Below are 20272 nucleotides of genomic sequence, written 5' to 3' on the forward strand. Positions count from 1 at the left end.
GGCAGTAAGATTTTTCCTTAGTCTATTTTTCTTACTGAGGGCTTTAAAAATTCAAGACTCACCACAGTATATTTGCTGATAAACTTACTGAGCTTTCCACAGCTGCTGATGATATTCAAATTATTATTTTTTTATTATTTTGAAGTCTTCTAGAACCAATTTACATTTTCTTCTTTGATAAGACAGTAGTGGAAGATAAACTATGTTTGAAAGAAAGCAACAATTTTTAAGGAAATCCATTTACTTGAGGACTAAAACTTATTAATATTGAAACCTAAGGCTTGGTCCAGCAGATAAGTCTGATTTAATCTTAAATCTCTTTCAAGTATTAAAATAAAAACTTGCAGTTTCTGGGGAAAAGGTGAAGAGAGAAGATACTTCTGTTTCTGATCTATGTAGAAAAGTTCTCCTGGCTTTTTTGGTTAAATATCAGTAATTATCCAGTATGTTTATCATCAGTTCAAGAACAACAAACCTGGCACCTGAAGTTGCTCATCTGAAGAGATTAAATCTACTTCAACCTTAGCTTGGATTTAATTGCAAGTTTACTCAATCTGCACAAATCTCTTAACAGAAGCTACAGAAACAATGGGCCTTATAAAAGGCACTGAGAAGAGAAAGAAACCTGAAGACAGGCTTTTAATTTCTGAGAGGCAACAAGTAACACATGCAGCATTTCCCCTTGATAGTTTGAAAGAAAAAGTACAACAGCTTGTTTCAATCTTTTATTGGTAAAGCCACCTAAAATTAATTTTAAAAGTATTATTCTTGATTCCAATGTAGAAAGGATATCATCCTTCAGATTTACCTATGCCTCTACTTCTTTATGATGTTTCTGGAGCACAGAGGAAGAGAGGCAGAAACAAAATCACCTTATAGTGATTTTGAATGGTAATATTCTTGGGAAAAAAAAAAGCAAAGAAGAAGCTTTACTTTAGAGAAGGCAGAACAGTTTACTTACCACTTCATATTAAGTTCAATGAAGATAAAGATTAGGTCAAATTTACTCAGTTACATGTTGAGAGAGGTGAGAAAACAGCATATCAAGTAATATATGATGATATTGGAATTTTTGGTAAGTGGTAATACTTGAATCAATTTATGAGATATCTTCTGATAAAAAAAGTTTATATGCTACTACATTTGAAAAAATAGCCATCTATATGGTAATCTCTTTTCAAACTTATGTCAACAAAATTCCCCTTCATGTAACACAACTGTGCTGGACACAGTTCTAGTTTGACAAGAACTGTCAGAAATAGCTTCATATCTACAAGGGATATTCTCCAAAGAAACCAAAATCCAGTGGGGATTTGCATGTCAGGAAACGGGAATTTTTATGTTTCATTTATAGGAATGGGTAGGTTGGAATTTAACAGACACATTTAGGAGTATTATGTATGTAACTCAGTAGAAGGAGGAGTTGTGCCAAAATTTATTTCACCACTCACCCTCATTGCAAACAAATAAAGTTTGTAAATCAAACAAAATTATTTTCTTAGGCTGAAAGGGAACTTCCTCCCATAAAGGAAGCAAATCAAATTAATCCATAGTTTCACACCTCCCCAGCTAACCAGCCAAATCTACTCCTTCACAGCCACAAACCACAATTAGTTTACTGCTGGGCTTTCTTCTGCAATGCTTTGTCTTCCTGTCTTCCAGTGACATGAACATCACACAATTCTGCATCCTGATGCCAAGGCAAAGCCAGAGCTCTTCCAAGCATCTTAGTTCAGAGCTGGGCCAGCTGTAGTTTGGTGGCAAAGTGTATTCCCACTTCATTCCCGTATTCCCAGAAGCATGGCCTGTAAAGCTGATATATTTCATAAAACATTGTCCAGCACTGCAACAGACTGCCCAGCGAGGTGATGGAGCCACGTCCTGGAGGAGTTTCAGAACCGATGTGGCACTTAGTGGCATCTAGTTGACATGGCGGTGTTCAAAGGTCGGACTCGACGATCTCAGAGGTTTTTTCCAACCCTGTGGTTTTACGATCCTAATTAACGACTGACAGCATTTCTAAAAGCTACAACCAGGGCAGTTCTCACATTCTAGACGCCAACGGGCTAAGAAGGGAGACAACAATTAAAGGAAGAGCACAATTTTACAGACGCTTGGAGAGCTGCAGGGCTCCCTCGGTGGAGCCCCCTCAGGCGCGGCTCTCCCCTGAGGAGAGCCCGCCGCCTCCGGGAGCGCCGCCAGGCGGCGCCGGCGCCGCGCCCCCCGCGCGCTGATTGGCTGGCGGCGCCGGCGCTCTGCGGCGCTGTGGCGGCCCGGTTGCCGGGAGCGGGGGGGCCGAGCCGCCCCCGCCGGGGGACCCCGCGCATCCCCGCCCGACCCGCCGCTGCCGCGGGCGCGCCGGGACCGGGCGGCGGGAGGAGGAGCGGGGAAAGCACGGGGGCCTCCTCATCCGCTTCCTTCTCGGCCGCGTGCGGCGGCGGCAGGCGCAGCATCCTGGAGAGCGGGAGGCCGGGAACAAAGGCTCCGCGCCAGCACCGGCGGCTCCACCTGCCCTGCCCAGCGGAGATGGCGTCCCTCGGCTTAGGGGGGCTCAACGTCTCCGCCCGGAGGAAGAGCGTCCCGTCCCGCAACGCCGCGGTGGAGAGGCGGAACTTGATCACGGTGTGCAGGTGAGCCCCGGGCCGGGGCCCTGCCCCGCCCGAGGGGACCGTGCCCCCTCACTCCTGCCGCAGCCCGCGGGGCCCGTCCCGCCCCCGCTCCGCACCGAGGGGTCGGAGGCAGGAGCGCGGGGGGCGGCCCCGCCGCAGCCCTGTCCGGGCAGGGAGGCCGGTGCCGGCCCCCGCGGGGGTAGAGCAGCCTCCTCCATCCATCCTGACTCAGCTCCTGGGAGCGTGTCCGGGCGGCGGGGAGGGCAGGGGCTCACCGGGCAGCGCCTCTGCTGCGGGGCGTGGAATGGCCCCTTCTGAAGCGGGGGACTGACGGGTTTGTTGTCGGCACCATGCTTGCGTTCTCGGGCGAAAGGCGGTGCGGAGCAAGGCAGGGCAGGATGAGCGCTCGGCTGCGCTGTAGCTGCCCTTCAATTGACGGTCCGGCCGCGGGTCCGGCTCGGAGGCAGTGCGGCGAGGTTCGCAGTTAATGGGATGTATCCAAGGGAAGAGGTTCGGGCCGCTGGCCGTGCGCTCCTGCGAGCGCGCCGGTGCCGCAGGACCATCCCGGAGAGGCTGCGCTCCGGGATATTTTTATCTACGAAATCTAGATCAGGAGATCTGCAGTACTAGAGCTACTGTGTTCAAATTTCTTTCTTTCTTTCGTTCTTTTTTTTTTTTTTTTTTTAACAGCATCTTAGTGCTGAGCTTATGCAAGCTTTATAGCAGTTCTGTGACGCTCTATTTAAGCGTTTCCACTGCTGTCACTGCATGTGGAATTCATGCAGCATTTCCAGGTGTGCAGCAGTGACCTGTAACGTCATGGCAAACTTTTAAATACGTGGATATGCTGGTAGCAATGGCTCCGTTCGGGCGTTTGTTTCAGTTGCTCAATTTTGGCGTTATTAAAGTAATTTGAATATTATCTGGGAAAGGTTTTCAACAGATTCATCAGCGTTATGACATAATTTTAATTCTCACAAATCTTACTAAAGTGACAGGACAACTATTAGATAATTTTGTACCAGCATCACTTAATGCTGCAGGAGGATTTTTAACAACCCATACAACCTCATTTTTTCCACTCTATCTTTTTTTTTTTTTCTTCTTATGGTATACTGTTAGCAGGTTTTACAAAGTGTTATTCCTTCCAGTCATAGTATCTGTGTTTGAGTAGCATCAGTACTATTTTGTCTTTTCCTGGGCTTGTATGCTTATCTCTGCTCCTACCTGTGAAAAAGATACACAACAAAAAAAAATTCAAACAAAGTTTTTTATCAAACCTGCAGAAGCAGCTTAAGTAATAGAAATAGAAGTTTTCAGTTTTGCTGTTGTTACAGAGATGTAGATATTGCCAATCCGTGTGCTCAGGAAAACACTGGTTTTATCAAGTAATCACACAATTGTACAGGATATAAACAGTTCTTTTTAAAGGAATATATTGTATTCTGCAGAACGTGGGGTTTTTTTCTGCCTCCTGCTTGAGAAGAACTCTTCTGTACTCTGTGCTGTTACATTGGGTTTTTTTGGTTTATTTGATGTCCTTGTCCTGAAGTTGAAGTGATGGTGTAATATATTTAAAAATGCTTAGAAATCTGAGGGAATTCACTTAAACACATATAAAACAAAGAGCTACTGCAGAAACTGCTTGAGATTGGTGTATTTTTATTATTTTCAGTGAACTGACTTAATTTTGCTGTTCTTTACAAAATTTGAAATTCTCAGTTTGTGAATACACATAAAAATTTGGAAAAAATGTTGAGGAGGAAGGATTTGCATTATTATGATGTATGTGCATTTATTTATATTTTTGTTTTGCCAGTGTAAGAGTGTTTAAAATATCTCTGTGCTTTACTGTAGTTATTACACACTTTCTATTATAGAAAAGTGTTGCCTGTTAGGAATAACCAAGTTAGTATTGAAAACTGTAAAATAATAGCCCTTTCCAATCAGAATTCTATGAAAATAAGAAATTGTTCTGGTAAAAAATAGCTCCAGTCAATTGATTCAATCAAATTTGGATGGTATGGACTGTTCCCCAGTGAAGGGGAAAGATCACAAGGAAGACACTCTTCTGAGTTGCCATCTGTTAACAGTCTCTGATAATTTAATGAATTATTTTTGTCAAAGTTTCAATTTAGCATATTTTTACTTAATAGTTATACCAGACTTTAAGGTTTTCGTATTTTCTTTCAGTGATGGTATCTGCAGATAACCCCTCCTGCAGATGTGGACAGTTTCTTATATTTACAGTTTTGGAAGGAACAGTTTATTTCCACTGAAATGTTGAGTGTCACTGTAGCCATGGAAAGTGACATAGATACTTAAGTTCCATAAACCAATTGCATGTGAAAATGCATGGCTGTGGTTTTGTAACTGCACAGCCATGATTTAAATTGGAATAATTCTCAGGACATTTTTGAGCAAGTAATGCATGTCCTAAGCTTTTTCTCTCCCCTTACCTGTTTTCCCTTAAGTTTGATCCCTTTCATGTCCCAGTAAGTGGCACTGAGGTTTTTTACTAGTTATAGATTGTTCAACTTGCTTTAATCTAGTCTTCGATAGGATTCCTAGATCAAAGATCCATATAGATACAGAACAACTGAGACGGGCCTCAGAAGTGACATTCATAGCAAAATACAGAGTGTTAACACAGAATTGAACAACTATTAGGAAATATGCTTTTAAAACAGGGATTTTGCTAATACACATCAGACCTGGTGCAGTGACATTGACCCTTAGCTGAACTGTCTGGTTTCATGATTGCCGTGTTTAGCATAAGGCATATTGTTTCATAATCTTAGGGATTATTCTATAGTAATAGTTTGAATTCTTTAAAATAGTATTTTAATGACACTTCCCAAATTGCAAGCTAAATAATCATGACAAAATCTGCTGTTTTGGAAATTAGCCTATAGATGTGGGATGTATCCTCAAAATGTTTGGCTTTGGTTTGGAGTTATTCAAGAAACTTGGGAGACTTCTTGTTCATCTTGCAAAGATGTCGTGGAACAACATCTTGCAAAGTTGTAGTGGAACAACATACCCTAAAAAGATTGGTTTAAATCTTTTTTATTCAAGAATGTCTCCATCTTACATAGTTCATAAGGTCTTTTTAAGGTTGGGAGAATGTTACTGTTTCTAAATCTTCTTTTTGACTCAAGCAAGTGTAGATTTGTGACAGAGAAAATGTGTAATAATCCAAAAACATCAGAGTTCATGAAGATCATTTAGAAACACTGATATTGGAATCTCTAATTGCAGTTACTGTATTAAAAAAAAAAAATAATAAAAGTTGGGGAATAAAAGTTGTTGCAGTAACACAATGAGAAGTGTTGGATAAAATACTTTAAAAAAGTCTCGAAGCAACAGGTGTTATAGCAAGAGAAGCTACATTACTCATCTGCTCTTACAGTCCCCTTGGAAGTTAATCTCTGATGTGTTAGCAGACTGCTGCTGTGGCAGCCCAGTGGAGAAAACATGGAGTGAGGTGGTGCTTGGGCTCTTTCCCCAGGTAGCAAGTGACAGGATGAGAGGAAAAAGCCTCAAGTTGCACGAGGGAGGTTTAAATTGTGTATCCAGAGAAATTTCTTCATGGAAGGGGTGGTCAGCCATTGGAACAGAATGCCCAGGGAGGTGGTAGGATCACCGTTCCTGGAAGCGTGGAACGGTGTGGCAGAAAAGTGTGGATGTGACACCTGGGGACATGGTCTAGCAGTGGACTTGGTTCTGTTAACAGTTGGACTCCATGATCATAAAGGTCTTTTCCAACCTTAGAAGTTCTGTGAAGATGGGAGCAATACAGGGAGCCAAGGAAACAGCTCTACCTATTTGGACCTTTTTTCTTCATAGCTCTTGTGTACTTTAGACCTGACCTTTTGTTTCTTGACTTTCAGTCTCCATGTGGCTCCACATAACTGTGCAAGAGCATGGAATTTCTGGTCTGGGGCCCCATACACTGGAAACAACTTCAGTGACTGAGGAGAATTGCTTACTTAGTGCTTACAGTGTAACCTTTTTTCAAAGGCATAACTTCTATATACCCTTAATCCTTTTTCCAATATACATGGTAAACATGGTGAAATGTGAATATCTCATCTGCAAAACATGCTCATGACTTTTAATTTGCACTTAAATATATATTTGCCTCTTTGTAGTATTTAGAGAAAAAAAGATAACACACCAGTATTTGCCTAAAAGGCTTTTTTTAAATCTCAAAAAAAATGTTTCTAGTGAGTCAAATTTTGCTTGGTAGTGCAAAGTTATTTTCCTGGTTTGTAGAAGTAAGTACATACTTGCATTCCCTTTAAGTTCTCCTAAAAGCCAATCTAACCCAAGTTGACTATAAAGGTGTAGGGTTTTGGTGAAAGGGCAGAGTAGACAGATGAAAATTAACATTTCTGATGTTATGGGAGTAATATGAGCACTTAAAAAGAACACTATTTTGATGATGAGCTCTTAGACTGTCTTTTATAATCAGACCCTAGGTATATAAAAAATTTTTGTTTCTTTAAATACTAGATATTTTTTCTTCAGTTGAGTAGCAGAATGCTTTAAAATGAAAAAAAAAAAATAAAGCTTATCTATGATTTTTAAAGTGTTTGTGAAATTGCTCTTAAGTGTTTCTTCTTGAATATATCTCCATTTCTGAATAGGTACTCCATACAATATTAATTAGTGAACTTTCAAGTATGACATTGAATACAGGAAAAGTAGACATAGCTTTATATTGTACTCTACTTGATTTTGCAGTTTATGGATGATCCTGTCTCTGGGTTTTATGATGATATTCCTGTATACAGGGCAGTACATCACTCTGGTAACTCACTGTCTATCTTGTGTATGGATCTGTGAGTGCTGTGCTGCGCTGTGTCTTTTTCAGACCTGCATGGTGTGGGAGGACTCATCTTGTTACAGTTAATATTAGCTTAGTCATGGCATTGCTCTAGGCATTTGTTTTTCAAAATGAAGGCTTTTTTTTTAATCAAAAATTTCTCAGCTCTGATATAGCTTTGAGGAAGCAATAAGTTCTGCCATTAGAAGAGTCAATAGCAGTTAACTGGTGGGCATGCATGTCTCTCACTTACTCAAAATTGGTTAAAAATATGGAGGAGTTCAAAACTGAGTAATAATTTGGCACTGCAGGAGAAGCTTCCTCCTCCACCCTAATTCACTCCTAATTCCTGTTCTGCAAAAAACTCTACAACAATAGAAGCCTGCAGGAAAGGTAAAATAGGGAGTATTTATTCAGAAGTTTACTGAGTAAAACATAATTGAGTGGGAACTCTTGAGCTGTGTGCCAGTTCAGTTTGAGCACATTAGTTTTGTGCATCAGGAGGCTGTGCTGACTCCACTAAGGAGGCAGTTACTGCTGTAGTGCAGAGCATTTCAAAGTACTACAGGTGTAAGGAGCTTCATTCTTGCCCATGCCTATAATGCTGTGCTGCTTCTGCAGCTGTGCCATAGAAGTGCTTGTGTTGAGATGTTGTGAAGCATATTTTTTGTGAATGTATCCATATTTAAGAGTCACTTCTCCCCTCCTTTCCAGACTGAAAATCTAGAACAGTTCATAGTGAGTACCATAAAAAGTAGAAGTGGCAAAACTTCTTAAGTCGGCGCTCGCTCAGGTGTAGGATCTGGGAGCAGCAGGCAGAGTGAGAGCATCCTGAGTTGATACTGTTGACATTTGGATGTTGTGAAAACTATCTCCTTAGGCTGCAGTATGGCTCTATTAATACAAATAATTTTATTGCAAAAAAAGCATAGTAAATGCTTCAGATTTAATACCTTGAAGTTTGAGAAATTTGTCTTGAAACTGAAAACTGGAAGAACAAGGTGAAGAAAGGAAAATAAAAATGGATAATGATAAAAATTACAAAGGCGAACGAAAAATAATTTTTGTCACATTTGCTGAGGTTTGAACTATCCTCTGAATAAGAATAAAAGTTTGTATAAATGTAGGAACAACTAAACACAGCAGGCTGACCAGTTGACTAATTACATTTTGTCTGCATTTTACAGTGACTTGATTCAGCCTTTCCAATTTTAGGTGTTGGATCATTGAAATTGAAAGCTTTTCTAGCATAATAATGAAGTAATACAGTGCTGAATAAGGATTACCCCCATTCACAGGGAAATCAGCCTAAGTGAATGCAGAGTTAACACTGCATAAAAATTCATTGTTTTATAATATTCTAGATTATTTTTGCATTAGGATGAAATTAGAGTGTTCTCATACTAGGATAAAGTTTGTATTTCTGATTATTGTACAGGAATTTTGGGAATAAAAGGAGTACTGACAAAATGTCAAGCAAAAGTGTTGTGTTTAGGGTTACAAAGAGACACTGATGTTGGATGCTTTTGAGTGCTTGTTTTTCTACAACTTCATTAAAATAGTTTAGAGAAGAGAAAAATAATTAACTCATTTCTGTGTGGAAAGGGTGGGATTTTGTTTTCTTTCTGTTTTTAAGGCTCTATGCCTAAGACCAACAATGCCAATTGCACTTACATGCTATATCTGAACATTTTGTGTGTTCCTGTTGCTGTGACTGAACTTGATACATCAAGGTGGGTTCTGGTTCATGGCTCTTTTGGTTTACACAAACTACTGCCCTGCTCTAGAGGACCACTAATTATTCATATAATTTATGATTGTCCCATATTTTTTGCTGTAGGTTTTCAGTCAAGACTCTGATTGACCGTTCCTGTTTTGAAACTATTGATGACACTTCCCCTGAATTTAATAATTTTGCAGCCATTCTGGAACAGATTCTAAGTCATCGACTGAAAGGTATGTTAATTAACTTCCTTATTGATGATGATTTTGCCATGAGAATTTGTTTATACAAAACCAATGTGCATCTGTGCAAACTCCTTGATGCTGAATGAAAGCATTGGCTTTCGTTGTGGGTCTGTCCTATTGCTGTTACCTTCCTGATTTTCTGCATTACTATGGAAAAGTGAAAGGAACTATTTCTGTGAAACATATTTCCAATGATCTTGTTGGAAGCCTTCTGGGCTGGTAATTAAGCAAGTGAATGTTGCCATGGTGCTGAGCTCTGTCTGCTTTTCTGCTTTATGATAAGGCTGTGTCGTAAGAGTCTAAAAGACAATTATATTATCTGCTTCAATAGGAGCTACAGAGTGTATCTGGTGCTGCTCCCATTTCTTCCTCCCTTCCTTGCTTTTGTTGCCTTCTTTTCCAGAGGCTGTTTTTAGGTCCTTTCATTCTATTGCCCCACCCCTTTAGTGAAGCTGTTTTTTCTGCTGGAATGTCCTGAAAGAGATTGCTTTTTAGAAAGGTCAGTTGTTGATTTTCTTCTTGTATCAAGTTCTAGTTCCAGATAATGTCTGTTTGCATTTTCCAATTGTTCTAGAGGAAGCTGCTTTGCTCAGAGAACAGTGTGTGCTTTAGTAGTAGCAGTCACTAGAAAAGGACCTTGGATGAGTCTTCTCTTTCCTCAGTTCTGTGTACAGTTTCTGAAATGATTTGAGAATTATGAAGAACATCATAATCATCTAAATATAGATGTGTAATATGACAATCTACTCGTTTTCATACTTTTTAATATTCATAACCAAGCTTTGTGAACAATACTGTGTGTAGGCTGACATTTGAATAGCACAATTACTACCTGCTGTGGTTCTGTCAGAGGAGGAAAAAAATGGTGCACAGTATGGTAGAAACATAGGGTTTGTCACATTGTGACAAAGATTTTTGGAGTGATTATGGGTACTTAGCAGCTTGACTCTGCAAGGAAATTGCTCTCTTTTCTCCTTCTCCTCCTCCTCCAGCTTCAGCAGTATTTGTACAAAAGTAATTGTAAATTCTTTTTTTTTTAATCAACATTCTTTTGCTTCACAGTCTTTTATTCAGGACAGGCAGTACAGAGAAGAAGCCTTGACAAGTAGACAAATGGAATTTGCAAGTAAAAAATCATTTCAAGTAAGAAATAGAGAAATTCAAATAGCTAAATTTTGTTTCACTCTTCCCCTTGTAATTGCTAGTATAGTTTCCTATGTTTGCAGAGTTAAAATTACAGAAAAAGGTGGGAACTTGTGGATTGTGTTGCAAACGGAGAATGTTTTGGTGATAAGCTAGTTGACTGCTTGTAATTTTTAAAGATTTTAAAATAATAAGAAGAAATTGAGATAAGAAATGTGCTATGACACTTCAAATTTTAAGAGGGTATGTATTTTACAACTCAGGGCTTGAAAGAAATTGTATTTTATTGATGGAATTGACTAATATATTCTCAAGGCATACTTAGTGTCAGTAGAAAGGGACTAAATGCAAACTGGTGATTGCAGTGAGTTGTATAAAGTGTTTTGAAACTGCCAGAACATACTTGATCTGTTTGTCTGTGGTAAAATAAATAGCTTATTTGTATCAAAGTTGGCAGGATAATCTCATGGCAGTGTAGTTAAATGGATGATCCAGATTTGAGAGTTTAAGTATATTACTTTAAGGCCATGACAAACAGCAGTTCTTAATATTTAGCTTCCTGTGGCAGTACAGGGTGAGGAAGGAAGAGTAAAAAAACTGCAAAACTTTAAGTTTGCTTTATCAGAAAACTTGTACTGGTAACTCTTCTGACGTTTAATTTAATGTACTTTTAAGGAGCAAAGTGTAGTCTTGATGGAATATACTGATGATTTCTGTTTATTGGTTTCATGTTTAATTAGGATTCAGACAAAAAAATCCAAACCCAAAATGGCAGGAAGAAGGATGGTTATTTTAAAGGGAAAAGAGTTCATTTTATGCTTTTCCTAAAACCATTGCATTTAAAAATTCTGTAATAGTAGTTATCGAAGCCTTATCTGCCTAGTTCTGGAAAAAATGGTCGTTGTAGAAACACAAGGACCATGTAAAATGGATTTTTGGTAGGTACCTGATCTGATGCTCCTGGTAGCAAAAGGGTAATGAAATAGCAGTTTTTATTTAACCACCACAAGTGGTTAATTTGTTGTTTTTTTTTTTTTTTTTTTTTTTTTATTCACTCATTGAATAATTAAGTTTTGGAAAGTTTTTAGAATGTCATCCAGTCCAACCTCTTGCTCAAAGTAGGGCTGTCAGAGATTACTCATGACATTGTCCAGTTGTAGTGAAAATGTCCATAACATTTCTTAAACTCAGTGCAGTTTGCTACAGATTTTTATTTTCCCCCTTACTGCCCAACTTTGACTTTGCACTTACCTTTCTTGGCTGTGGTCTTCATGGGGTCTTGTAGTGAGCTGGACCAGGAAGTCAAACAGGCAGAAAACTGATCACTTTCCCCATGAATACACTTTTTAGCCCAGCTGCTCATATTCTTAAGAATATTTTACATATGGGTACTTGCTTAGTAGTAAAATGAGATTGGCAGAAGCAAACCATCTCACACAACAGAGGTCTGTAAATGCTGCTTAAATATATGTATCTGTTTATGTGATACAGAAGACTTGGCACATATGGCACCAAAATAGTTCCAAAAAAAGGTAACATAGTAAGCTATGACACTACCTTACAGCTACATGTACTGCCAATAAGTATCAGTCAGAAATAGGCCACTGTTGACAGTAAAAACAATCTGAATTGCCCTAAGCATGAGAGTTTGAGCAAGCTGTATTAACTGGTTTTTAAGGGACTGCCTTAGGCTCTAGAAAGGGGAGAGCTGTTTCCCTGTGCTGTGTAACACTACATGTGCAGTGTACCTGCTGCTTCCTACAACTGCTGGAGGTATTGAGGACATGGAGTCAACCAAAGATTGTAATGAGGAGGTTATAAGGCATGTGTTCTTCTTGTCATTGGAGTAAACTGTGCAGCATCCCTCCTGGCAAGATGTGATATTACTGGACAAGGCAGCTGAAAATCTTGAAAAGGGAGGAGAGAAGAAGTAACAGAAGAAAAGATGAGTGACTAATTTCTCTTTTATTTCTTCTTAGGAATAAGCTTTTGCATGGTTTCACAATACAGCAGAGGTTAAGTGTTACTCTGGGGACAATGTATTTGAAGGTCCAAATAAGACCTATAGTCCTGAAAGGGGTTTTACAAATTCGTGTACGTGTGTTTGATAGCCTTTAAAGCAAGGTAAATCATTTCAGGAGACCTTTTTTTCTCATACAGTTGTGTGCAATTTTTTCCATTCCTGACCATTCTGTACTGTGGGCATGAAGCAGTATCTTGTAGTGATCTGTGTGGTTTCTTGTTTTCATTTCTGGCCACAGATTTTTCAGGTATATTTCCTGTAAGTGTCTTTTTTATCAGATCAGCTAAGTATATACAGGTAGTGCAGAAATGGTAGGACATCAAAGGTGTTCAACAACAGTACTTGGGATTTGATCTCAGATATATCCAAGCTGATTTAAAACCTGAAGTAATTTCAAAATGATGTGTATTTTGTCTTTACTATATAACTAGGTTGTATTATTTTCTGCCTTATCACTTTAAGTTAGTTTTAAGTGAGTTATTACTGAAAAGCATGAACAGATTGTAGATTTCTATGGCCATAATGTCAAACATATCTCTGAAAACTAGTCTCCTGGATGTATTTGCTGCCTTATTATGTTTTCAGTAATATCCTTTGTGCAGCAAAAATGTTTGATATCCAAACTGCTAGCCAGTATGTGTGTTTAGAAATAGTGTCAGGTGTCTGTGTGTAAATGTATCTGGTGCATTTTGCTTGTGACTTTTGCATATCATGGTTACTGTGAGCAGACTTGTCATCTGTACACTTACTTGCCTTTACCATGAAGACACAGAAAATACTGTGCTGTACTGTGCTATTTTGACATGTTCACAACTTTGTGTGCTATTTTCCTGTACATTTGGGAGGCACTATAAACATGTCAAAAGCTTCTGCTAGGATTGTCCATGGAAGCTGATTTTATCTATCCAATCTATGTAACTCCTAAATTTCAGGAGTTCTTTGAGTCAATAAAATGGAGCTTGTAATGCTCTTTGTTTGGAGAGAAACAGGTCTGCTGGATTAAATAATTAAGGTAATGGTGATATAATGGCAGTGAAAAAGGTAGGTTAAGGGTATAAGAACTAAAGACACTACTATAATGAAAAAGACAAAATAAACATACAGCTGTGATAGTCCTTTATTTGGTGCAATAATGTTGTTAGCAGAATAGCTTTTATTATTAGATTTAGTATCTATACACACATACTGAGTTATTCTTTTTGACTAAGAAGAAACAGGAAAGCTCTTGTGTAATTTGTGATTTAGTTCATTCTTGTATGGAGAAAAATTGTAAATGAACTTATAATTGTCTTGGAGGACTGAGTTTATGAACTGCTCTAAGTATTTAATGATCAATTCCGTAGGCTCAAAATAAAGGTAGGTATCTCAGAAATTCCTCAAAGATCACACCAGTTTGTTAGCAAGAAGTTGTACTAAAACTTACTTTTTATTGGATATAAAAAATTGCTACTAACTAAATAACATGGGGAAATCTGGAGAAAACCTGTCTGTACCTTGGAACATCCTAGTCATTACTTCTCTGCAACTGTGGAACTTGTAAATTAAATTGGACTGTAATTGGATAGAGATCAGACTGTTTAATCTTATTTGTGAAGAATTTATTTGGCATGAAAAGGATCTGTGGTAACTGTGGATGTTTGTATTTAGTTGTCGAAACAGAAATGGGTTGATACAAGTAGGTGTGCAGCAGTTTGCAAAAATGTGGTGAAAGCAAACAAAAAAATCACAATTTGTTTCTATTTGCTTTGCAGTTCCGTAGACAGGAATGGAATTTATTTGAACAATGTTTAATATTACATATACAGCTTCCATGTTTACCTAAGAATTTTGTTTGGCTGACAAAACTAACATCATTTCTGTTGGAATAGCTGTAAGCTTCTCCATCTTCAGATGACATATGAACTTCACAGCAAAGACCACATGCTCATTGTCCTGTGCACCTGCTGAGAAACTTCCTCTTTCCTTATGATGTACTTTGACAGAATGTAACCTCTATACTAAAACTAGCTTTCAATTTTATTACAATCATTAAAAATTTAGATATGATTTTGAAATCACAGAACAGCCCAAGTTGGAAGGATCCTTGAAGAATCATCTGGCCCAATCATTTGGGGATGGGAGTCTAGATGAGAATATCTGGCACCCTGTCCAATCATATCTTGAAAATGTCCAGTGATAGAATCTCTACCACATCACTGGGGATATTGTCACAGTGACTTTTGTTAAAAAATTTCTTTCTTGGTATGCAACCTCTCCCAGTGCAACTTGTATATGTTGCTTTTTGTCTTCTGTGTGGCTCCTTCTGAAGAGGGAGCCTTCACCCTCTTTAAGTACTGGAAAACTGTGATGAGTTCCCCCATTAAGCCTTCTCTTCCCTAGAGAGAAAAAACCTAATGCCTTCAGTATTTCCTCAGGGGACAGGTTTAACAGCCCTTTGAACATCTTTGTGACCTTCCTTTGGACCCTCTTCAATCTGATCCTGCCCTTGAATTGTAGAGACCAGAACTGGACTCAGTACTGCAAGCAAAGCCTGGAGGTGCAGAGTAGTGGGAGCTATTTAATTTCTCATTCTTGAGACTTCTCATGGCTGTGTGCATTGAGTGCTTTAAGGGCCAAATAAATTTCACATGCTGAAAGCTTTTAAAATTTTAGTAAATCTGTAGTTTAGAATCTTTTTTGGTATTTCTTAAAATACATTCTCACTATTTTCAGTCAGTCTTTTCCAGCATTTTGCTGTGTATAGATAGAGAAAGGTTTTTTCAGATTATACTAATTATGAGAATGTGGGCAAGGTTTAAAGTTGTAGGAACAGAATAGTGAAATATAGGAGACCTTGGTTCACAAAAGGGGCTGAGCTGGCTGTGAGTTTCAAGTGAAGAAAGTTCCTGCTGAAGTCTGAAACCCATTGCACCCTCTCACACAGCTGGAATGAGATGGGAGCCCACTGTAATGTCAGAGTCTGTTGAATTATGTACAGATGGCTTTCTTGATCAGTGTAAGCCAAGTAAGTGCTGGTATGGATTTCTGTTGTAAAGTTATTTCTTGTTTTAAATGACCATGTCTTTTTCAGGTGTTCAATTGTAAAAGGAATTGCCATGAATTAGGAGCTTCAAAAAAATGGAGTGAAACTGTTTTTTGATAAATATATTCTGCTCTTAAGATAGTTTGAAAAAAACCCACAAAAGTTAATGTATCATATGATTACCTTTATTACTTAGAACTGCAACTGATGATGTGAAGTCATCTTTATACCATAGCTGCATTTAATTTTGTAGGTACAATTCCTAGGGCAGAAATGTTTTTGATTTGATGAAGAATATGAAAAATATCTATAGCTTTTTCTGCTGTTAAAATGCTGTTGAGTTTTTGTTGCTATCCACTAAACTTGGCATTTCAACAAAAATAGTAAGTTTGTAAAAGCACTTGCCTGTGGAATTTCTTTTATTTTAGTCCTCAGAGTGAGCAGATCTAAAACTACAGTAACTGCGGCACCTTGGAATTCTATTTTTTCTTTGTCATATTGGATATTATATATGAATTCTTCCTTCTTGTACCTTTTTTGTGGTTTTTTTGAAGTCTTTTATCCTACTTTGAATTTAATAAATGTATCTTTGGTGAAGGATGCAGATGGACCACCAGGTCAAGTGACATGCACCCTCTAGGGGAAGAACCTGCCACTTGAATTTCTTCAGCTCATAGGGGACAGACCTTTGACACTACTTTGGCTATGCTTGAAGCTAAGTCTAGTCATGTCAGATAAAAGTGCATATTTTGAATTTTATTTTCAATATGTATGATTTGCAGTATCACTCTAATATATTCTTTCTTGAAATCTGAGCTTTCTACAGAAAAAGAGTAAGAAGTCTTTCCCATGCATTAGTAAAGCTTCGTAAGTGCAATTCAAGGCTTGAAATAAGATAAAATCAGCTTAAAAAGAACGCATTTTATATGGAGATGAGGTTTTGCACATAGCAATGCTGGAAGTCACCAGAGGGCAATATTAACCTTACTTGTTCCATACCTGTTTGCAGGTATGTCCAAAGTGAGAACAGTGTGCTGTTCACTCTGAAAAATGGGGTTGAGCTGTTTGTTGTGCTGCTGATGAAATTTTTGTGGAGATGTTGCAAGGGCTATGTAGTTTTGCCTTTCATTTTCTAAGTGCAATACATTGCAAACTGGAAAAAATGTGAAGGATTTTGGTTGTAGTTCCAGAAGGGGTAATGATCTGCTCAATTATTTTCTCTCTGCTTCTGAAGGAATGTTCTGTGTATGCTCAAAAGAAATTGTGATTGCAAAACTTTTTTGTTTATGCATCAGCTTCTCTTCAAATGAAAGTACCTTTTGAAAAAATACAATCTGTTCCTAAAATAAAGATAACACTACCACAGCAAAGAGGTGTTTTATATTTTTTATTTATATAATTTTAACAACAAAATTTTTTTTACTTGACTGTATTAGTGATATGTATATGCTGCCTATAGAAAAAGCATAAATAAATACTTCTTGCCTCATATTTTTAAGTCACAAGTTTGTGCTCTGTTGTGATTGAAGAGTTCTGTGAAGGACTCTTGAGTATTATTTTTAGCATAATAACAAGAAAAAGCCCAAGAAAATACACATATATACACGAAGCCCACCCTAAATTTCCCTTTGTGCATCATTTTCAAACCAGGATGAACTGCATAATGCAACTTCTTTTACATCTGTGGGTCAGTTTTCAGTAGGAATTCATTTATACATTGTTTGTATAAAATCCTTTCAGTAAAGGCAGCGTATCAGGGAGCACTTAATTCCATTTATCTCCAATAAATGGAGAGGGAGGTGCATAAATCTTTCTGTGTCTTGTGTTTTGATTGAAGGTCAGATCTCCTGGTTTGGCTATGAAAGCCCTCGCAGTTTCTGGGACTACATTCGCGTAGCTTGCAGAAAAGTCTCCCACAACTGCATCTGCAGCATTGAGAACATGGAGAATGTCGGCTCTTCTAGAGCTAAGGTAGGCAAGAGAAAGGCTAAAGTGACTCTTTTATTACATTGCTGTAATTTTTGTGACATTTCTCTACCTGTAAAAAAACCATAGTACTTACCTTGCTCTACACATTTTTATATTGTTCGAATTTTTTTAATGTGCCTACTAAATATTTGCTTTTAAAAAGCCCCACTTTTAAATCAAAATGTGTTCCCTTTAAGATTCCTTACTCAGTATGAAGAATTCTCTAAATTCAGTGATTGTGTTATATTATAAAAGTATTGTCCTCAGATTTTTTACTTCACATAAGTTTTTGAAAACCTAGTTTTTGAAGGGAAATTAAATTTATGTGGACATGCCTAAGAAATATTAAAATTGTAGAAATTGGGTGATTTTTTTTCTTTTCCCTTCTAGTAATTTTACTTTGTGTAGAATTTATGCACTGATGGAATAGGTGTGATCAGCTCTTAAGATTTATTTTATAGGTCTTTCTGAATTCTGAGATTTTGATAGATATGAATATTCAAATTCAGTAGATAATAAGATGCAAGGCTATTTTCTGAAATATTCTTATAAATAAATAAAAGCTTTCTATTGCAGTAGACAGAGAACCTAATTTGAGCAGTGAGTGTGGAGAATGATGTTCAGTTTTTTAGGGGGTATTTGGAATGTCTGGATATGAAAAGATGGTGAGCATGTTGACACAAATACCCATCATGTGCATCAGTTTAACTGGTGGTCCAAATAGATGTCCTCCTCAGCCTGGAAGCTGTGAGCAAGGGTTTTCCTGTGCTAGTTGGCTCTGCTTTCACTGGAGGTGCATAGGCTTTAGTTCTTAGCTAAGCAGCATCATCAGTTTCATGGTTTCAGTCACGTTTTAATAAATGCAACATGAAGGCAGCTATCCAGGTAAATATCCTAATTTCAGTGGGATTTAATTTCTATATTAATTTTTTTGCTGTGCTGATGGTGTTTATGAAAGCAATTTTATTTAGCATTTCATAGAATCTTGGAATGGTTTGGATTGGAAGGGATCTGGAACACTATCTCGTTCCAATCCCCCTGCTGTGGGCAGAGACATCTTCCTACTCTCTTTTAGCTTGAAGCTACTCTCCCTTGTCCTGTCACTGCATGCTCTTGTAAAAAGTCTCTCTCCATCTTTCTTGTAGGCTCCCTAGAAGGCCACAGTTAGGTCACCCTGAAGTAGGATTATAATCTACTGCTGGTTCTGGTAGAATGTCTGTAGTGATATTCAGCTAGATGTCAGTAAGCACCAAATATATTAAGCATAAAGACATCTTACTACTTAAATAAGTGTTTGTAAGTTTATATGGTTTACAAGCAATGTTCCTGGTGTTCTCAGAAGCACAGTCATAACTGTGGCAGCCATTGAAGTCTCTCCCTCTTGTAAGGCACAATCCTATGCAGCAGACCTACAAACACAGCATGCTTTCCTAAGGGTTATTTTTTAAAGGTATTGCTGTTGTTTATGGAACTGTTCCAGTGAAGTTTTGCTTTTGGACTCTGAAAGACTTAAGCCTCTTGGATGTGATTTCATGTCTGTATTTTATGTACATGTTGTTAGTGAGGGGAAAAAATATTGTACAACGGATTTTTTAATGTAAATCCCTCAAATATTTGAATGAACACAGAGAATCACTTTGAGGACAAGTTATGGCCACTTTACTGTGGAAACAGCTGGATGCTTCCAATACCATTGATTTTAAAATGTAAAGCTTTCTGTCCTGATCTGCTGCCTCTCACATACATGAGTTTTTCAAAAGGCTGGAGCACATAATTAAAGAAAAAACTCTCCACCCTCTACTTAAAATTTTGGATAACTTTATTTCACAATAAACTTTGTGTCCTTGTAAGAATGCATTTTTTATTTTTGTTATTGCTGTAATGAAATACATCCTAGCAACTGTTTCTGTTTAATGTTAGTTTTGTTTATCAGTCATTTATTCAGGTCAATCAATGATATTAGTTTTCAGAGTGTGGAACTGTTTCTTTCTGTAATGCTTAAATATTTGATACCTCTTTTGTCTTGCAGGGTCGAGCATGGATAAGAGTAGCACTTATGGAAAAACATTTGTCTGAATACATTTCCACAGCTCTGAGAGACTTCAAAACAACCAGGTCTACAAGAATTTTATTGAATTTTATTTTTGTAATATTTTAGTAAATATTGTTTAAGTGAGGGACTTATGTTTGGAAGTGAATGGTGCACTTGATTTGTATAGTAAAGGATGTCATTAATGAAAGACCTGCAACCTAGTGAAAGGTATACAGAGTTGGTATGGATTTGGTTTTTAGCATGGGTAAAACTGGAAAATTGAAAATCTTCTCGTGATTTAAAAAATGTGGAAATAAGCCTGGAATTCTTGAAAAGTCAGAAGCAAAGAAAACCTCTCTGAAGTAGGAACTAAAGCTGAAATTTTGGTGTAGTAAGGATAGATGTAGTATTCCTTTCAAAATTGATAGAAAGACTAAGGACTCAGTGAAAAATAATTTTTATAGAACTTCTTTTGAAGAAAAAAGGAAGAGAATTCCAGGAACGTCTTGAGAACTGTAGAGAGCAGAATTAGTGATCAGGCATAGCTAAGATTCTTGATATAATAAAAAAAATGTGTAACAGATTTTATTTTAGCTTCTAATGATAAATTCAGGGATGAGAATATTCTTTGTGATAGAGAATACTCTGGCAGTTTTTAATTTGTTTTAGATAATGT

General features: G+C 37.8%; 1 protein-coding gene across 1 annotated transcript in view; it reads left to right on the forward strand.

Moving 5' to 3' along the window:
* The first annotated feature begins 2248 nt into the window (after window positions 1-2248).
* Window positions 2249-20272, forward strand: part of RUNDC3B (RUN domain containing 3B) — a 52371-nt gene continuing 34347 nt past the window's right edge. Inside the window, exons 1-4 of the mRNA XM_071428936.1 lie at window positions 2249-2630; window positions 9281-9396; window positions 17434-17567; window positions 19594-19679. Coding sequence (XP_071285037.1) covers window positions 2527-2630; window positions 9281-9396; window positions 17434-17567; window positions 19594-19679 — 440 coding nt within the window. The 5' untranslated portion in view covers window positions 2249-2526. The remainder of the gene's footprint in view (window positions 2631-9280; window positions 9397-17433; window positions 17568-19593; window positions 19680-20272) is intronic.

This window comes from Agelaius tricolor, unplaced genomic scaffold, assembly GCF_023055355.1.
Source record: "Agelaius tricolor isolate 1412-34295 unplaced genomic scaffold, bAgeTri1.0.p SCAF_6, whole genome shotgun sequence".
Classification (NCBI taxonomy): domain Eukaryota; kingdom Metazoa; phylum Chordata; class Aves; order Passeriformes; family Icteridae; genus Agelaius; species Agelaius tricolor.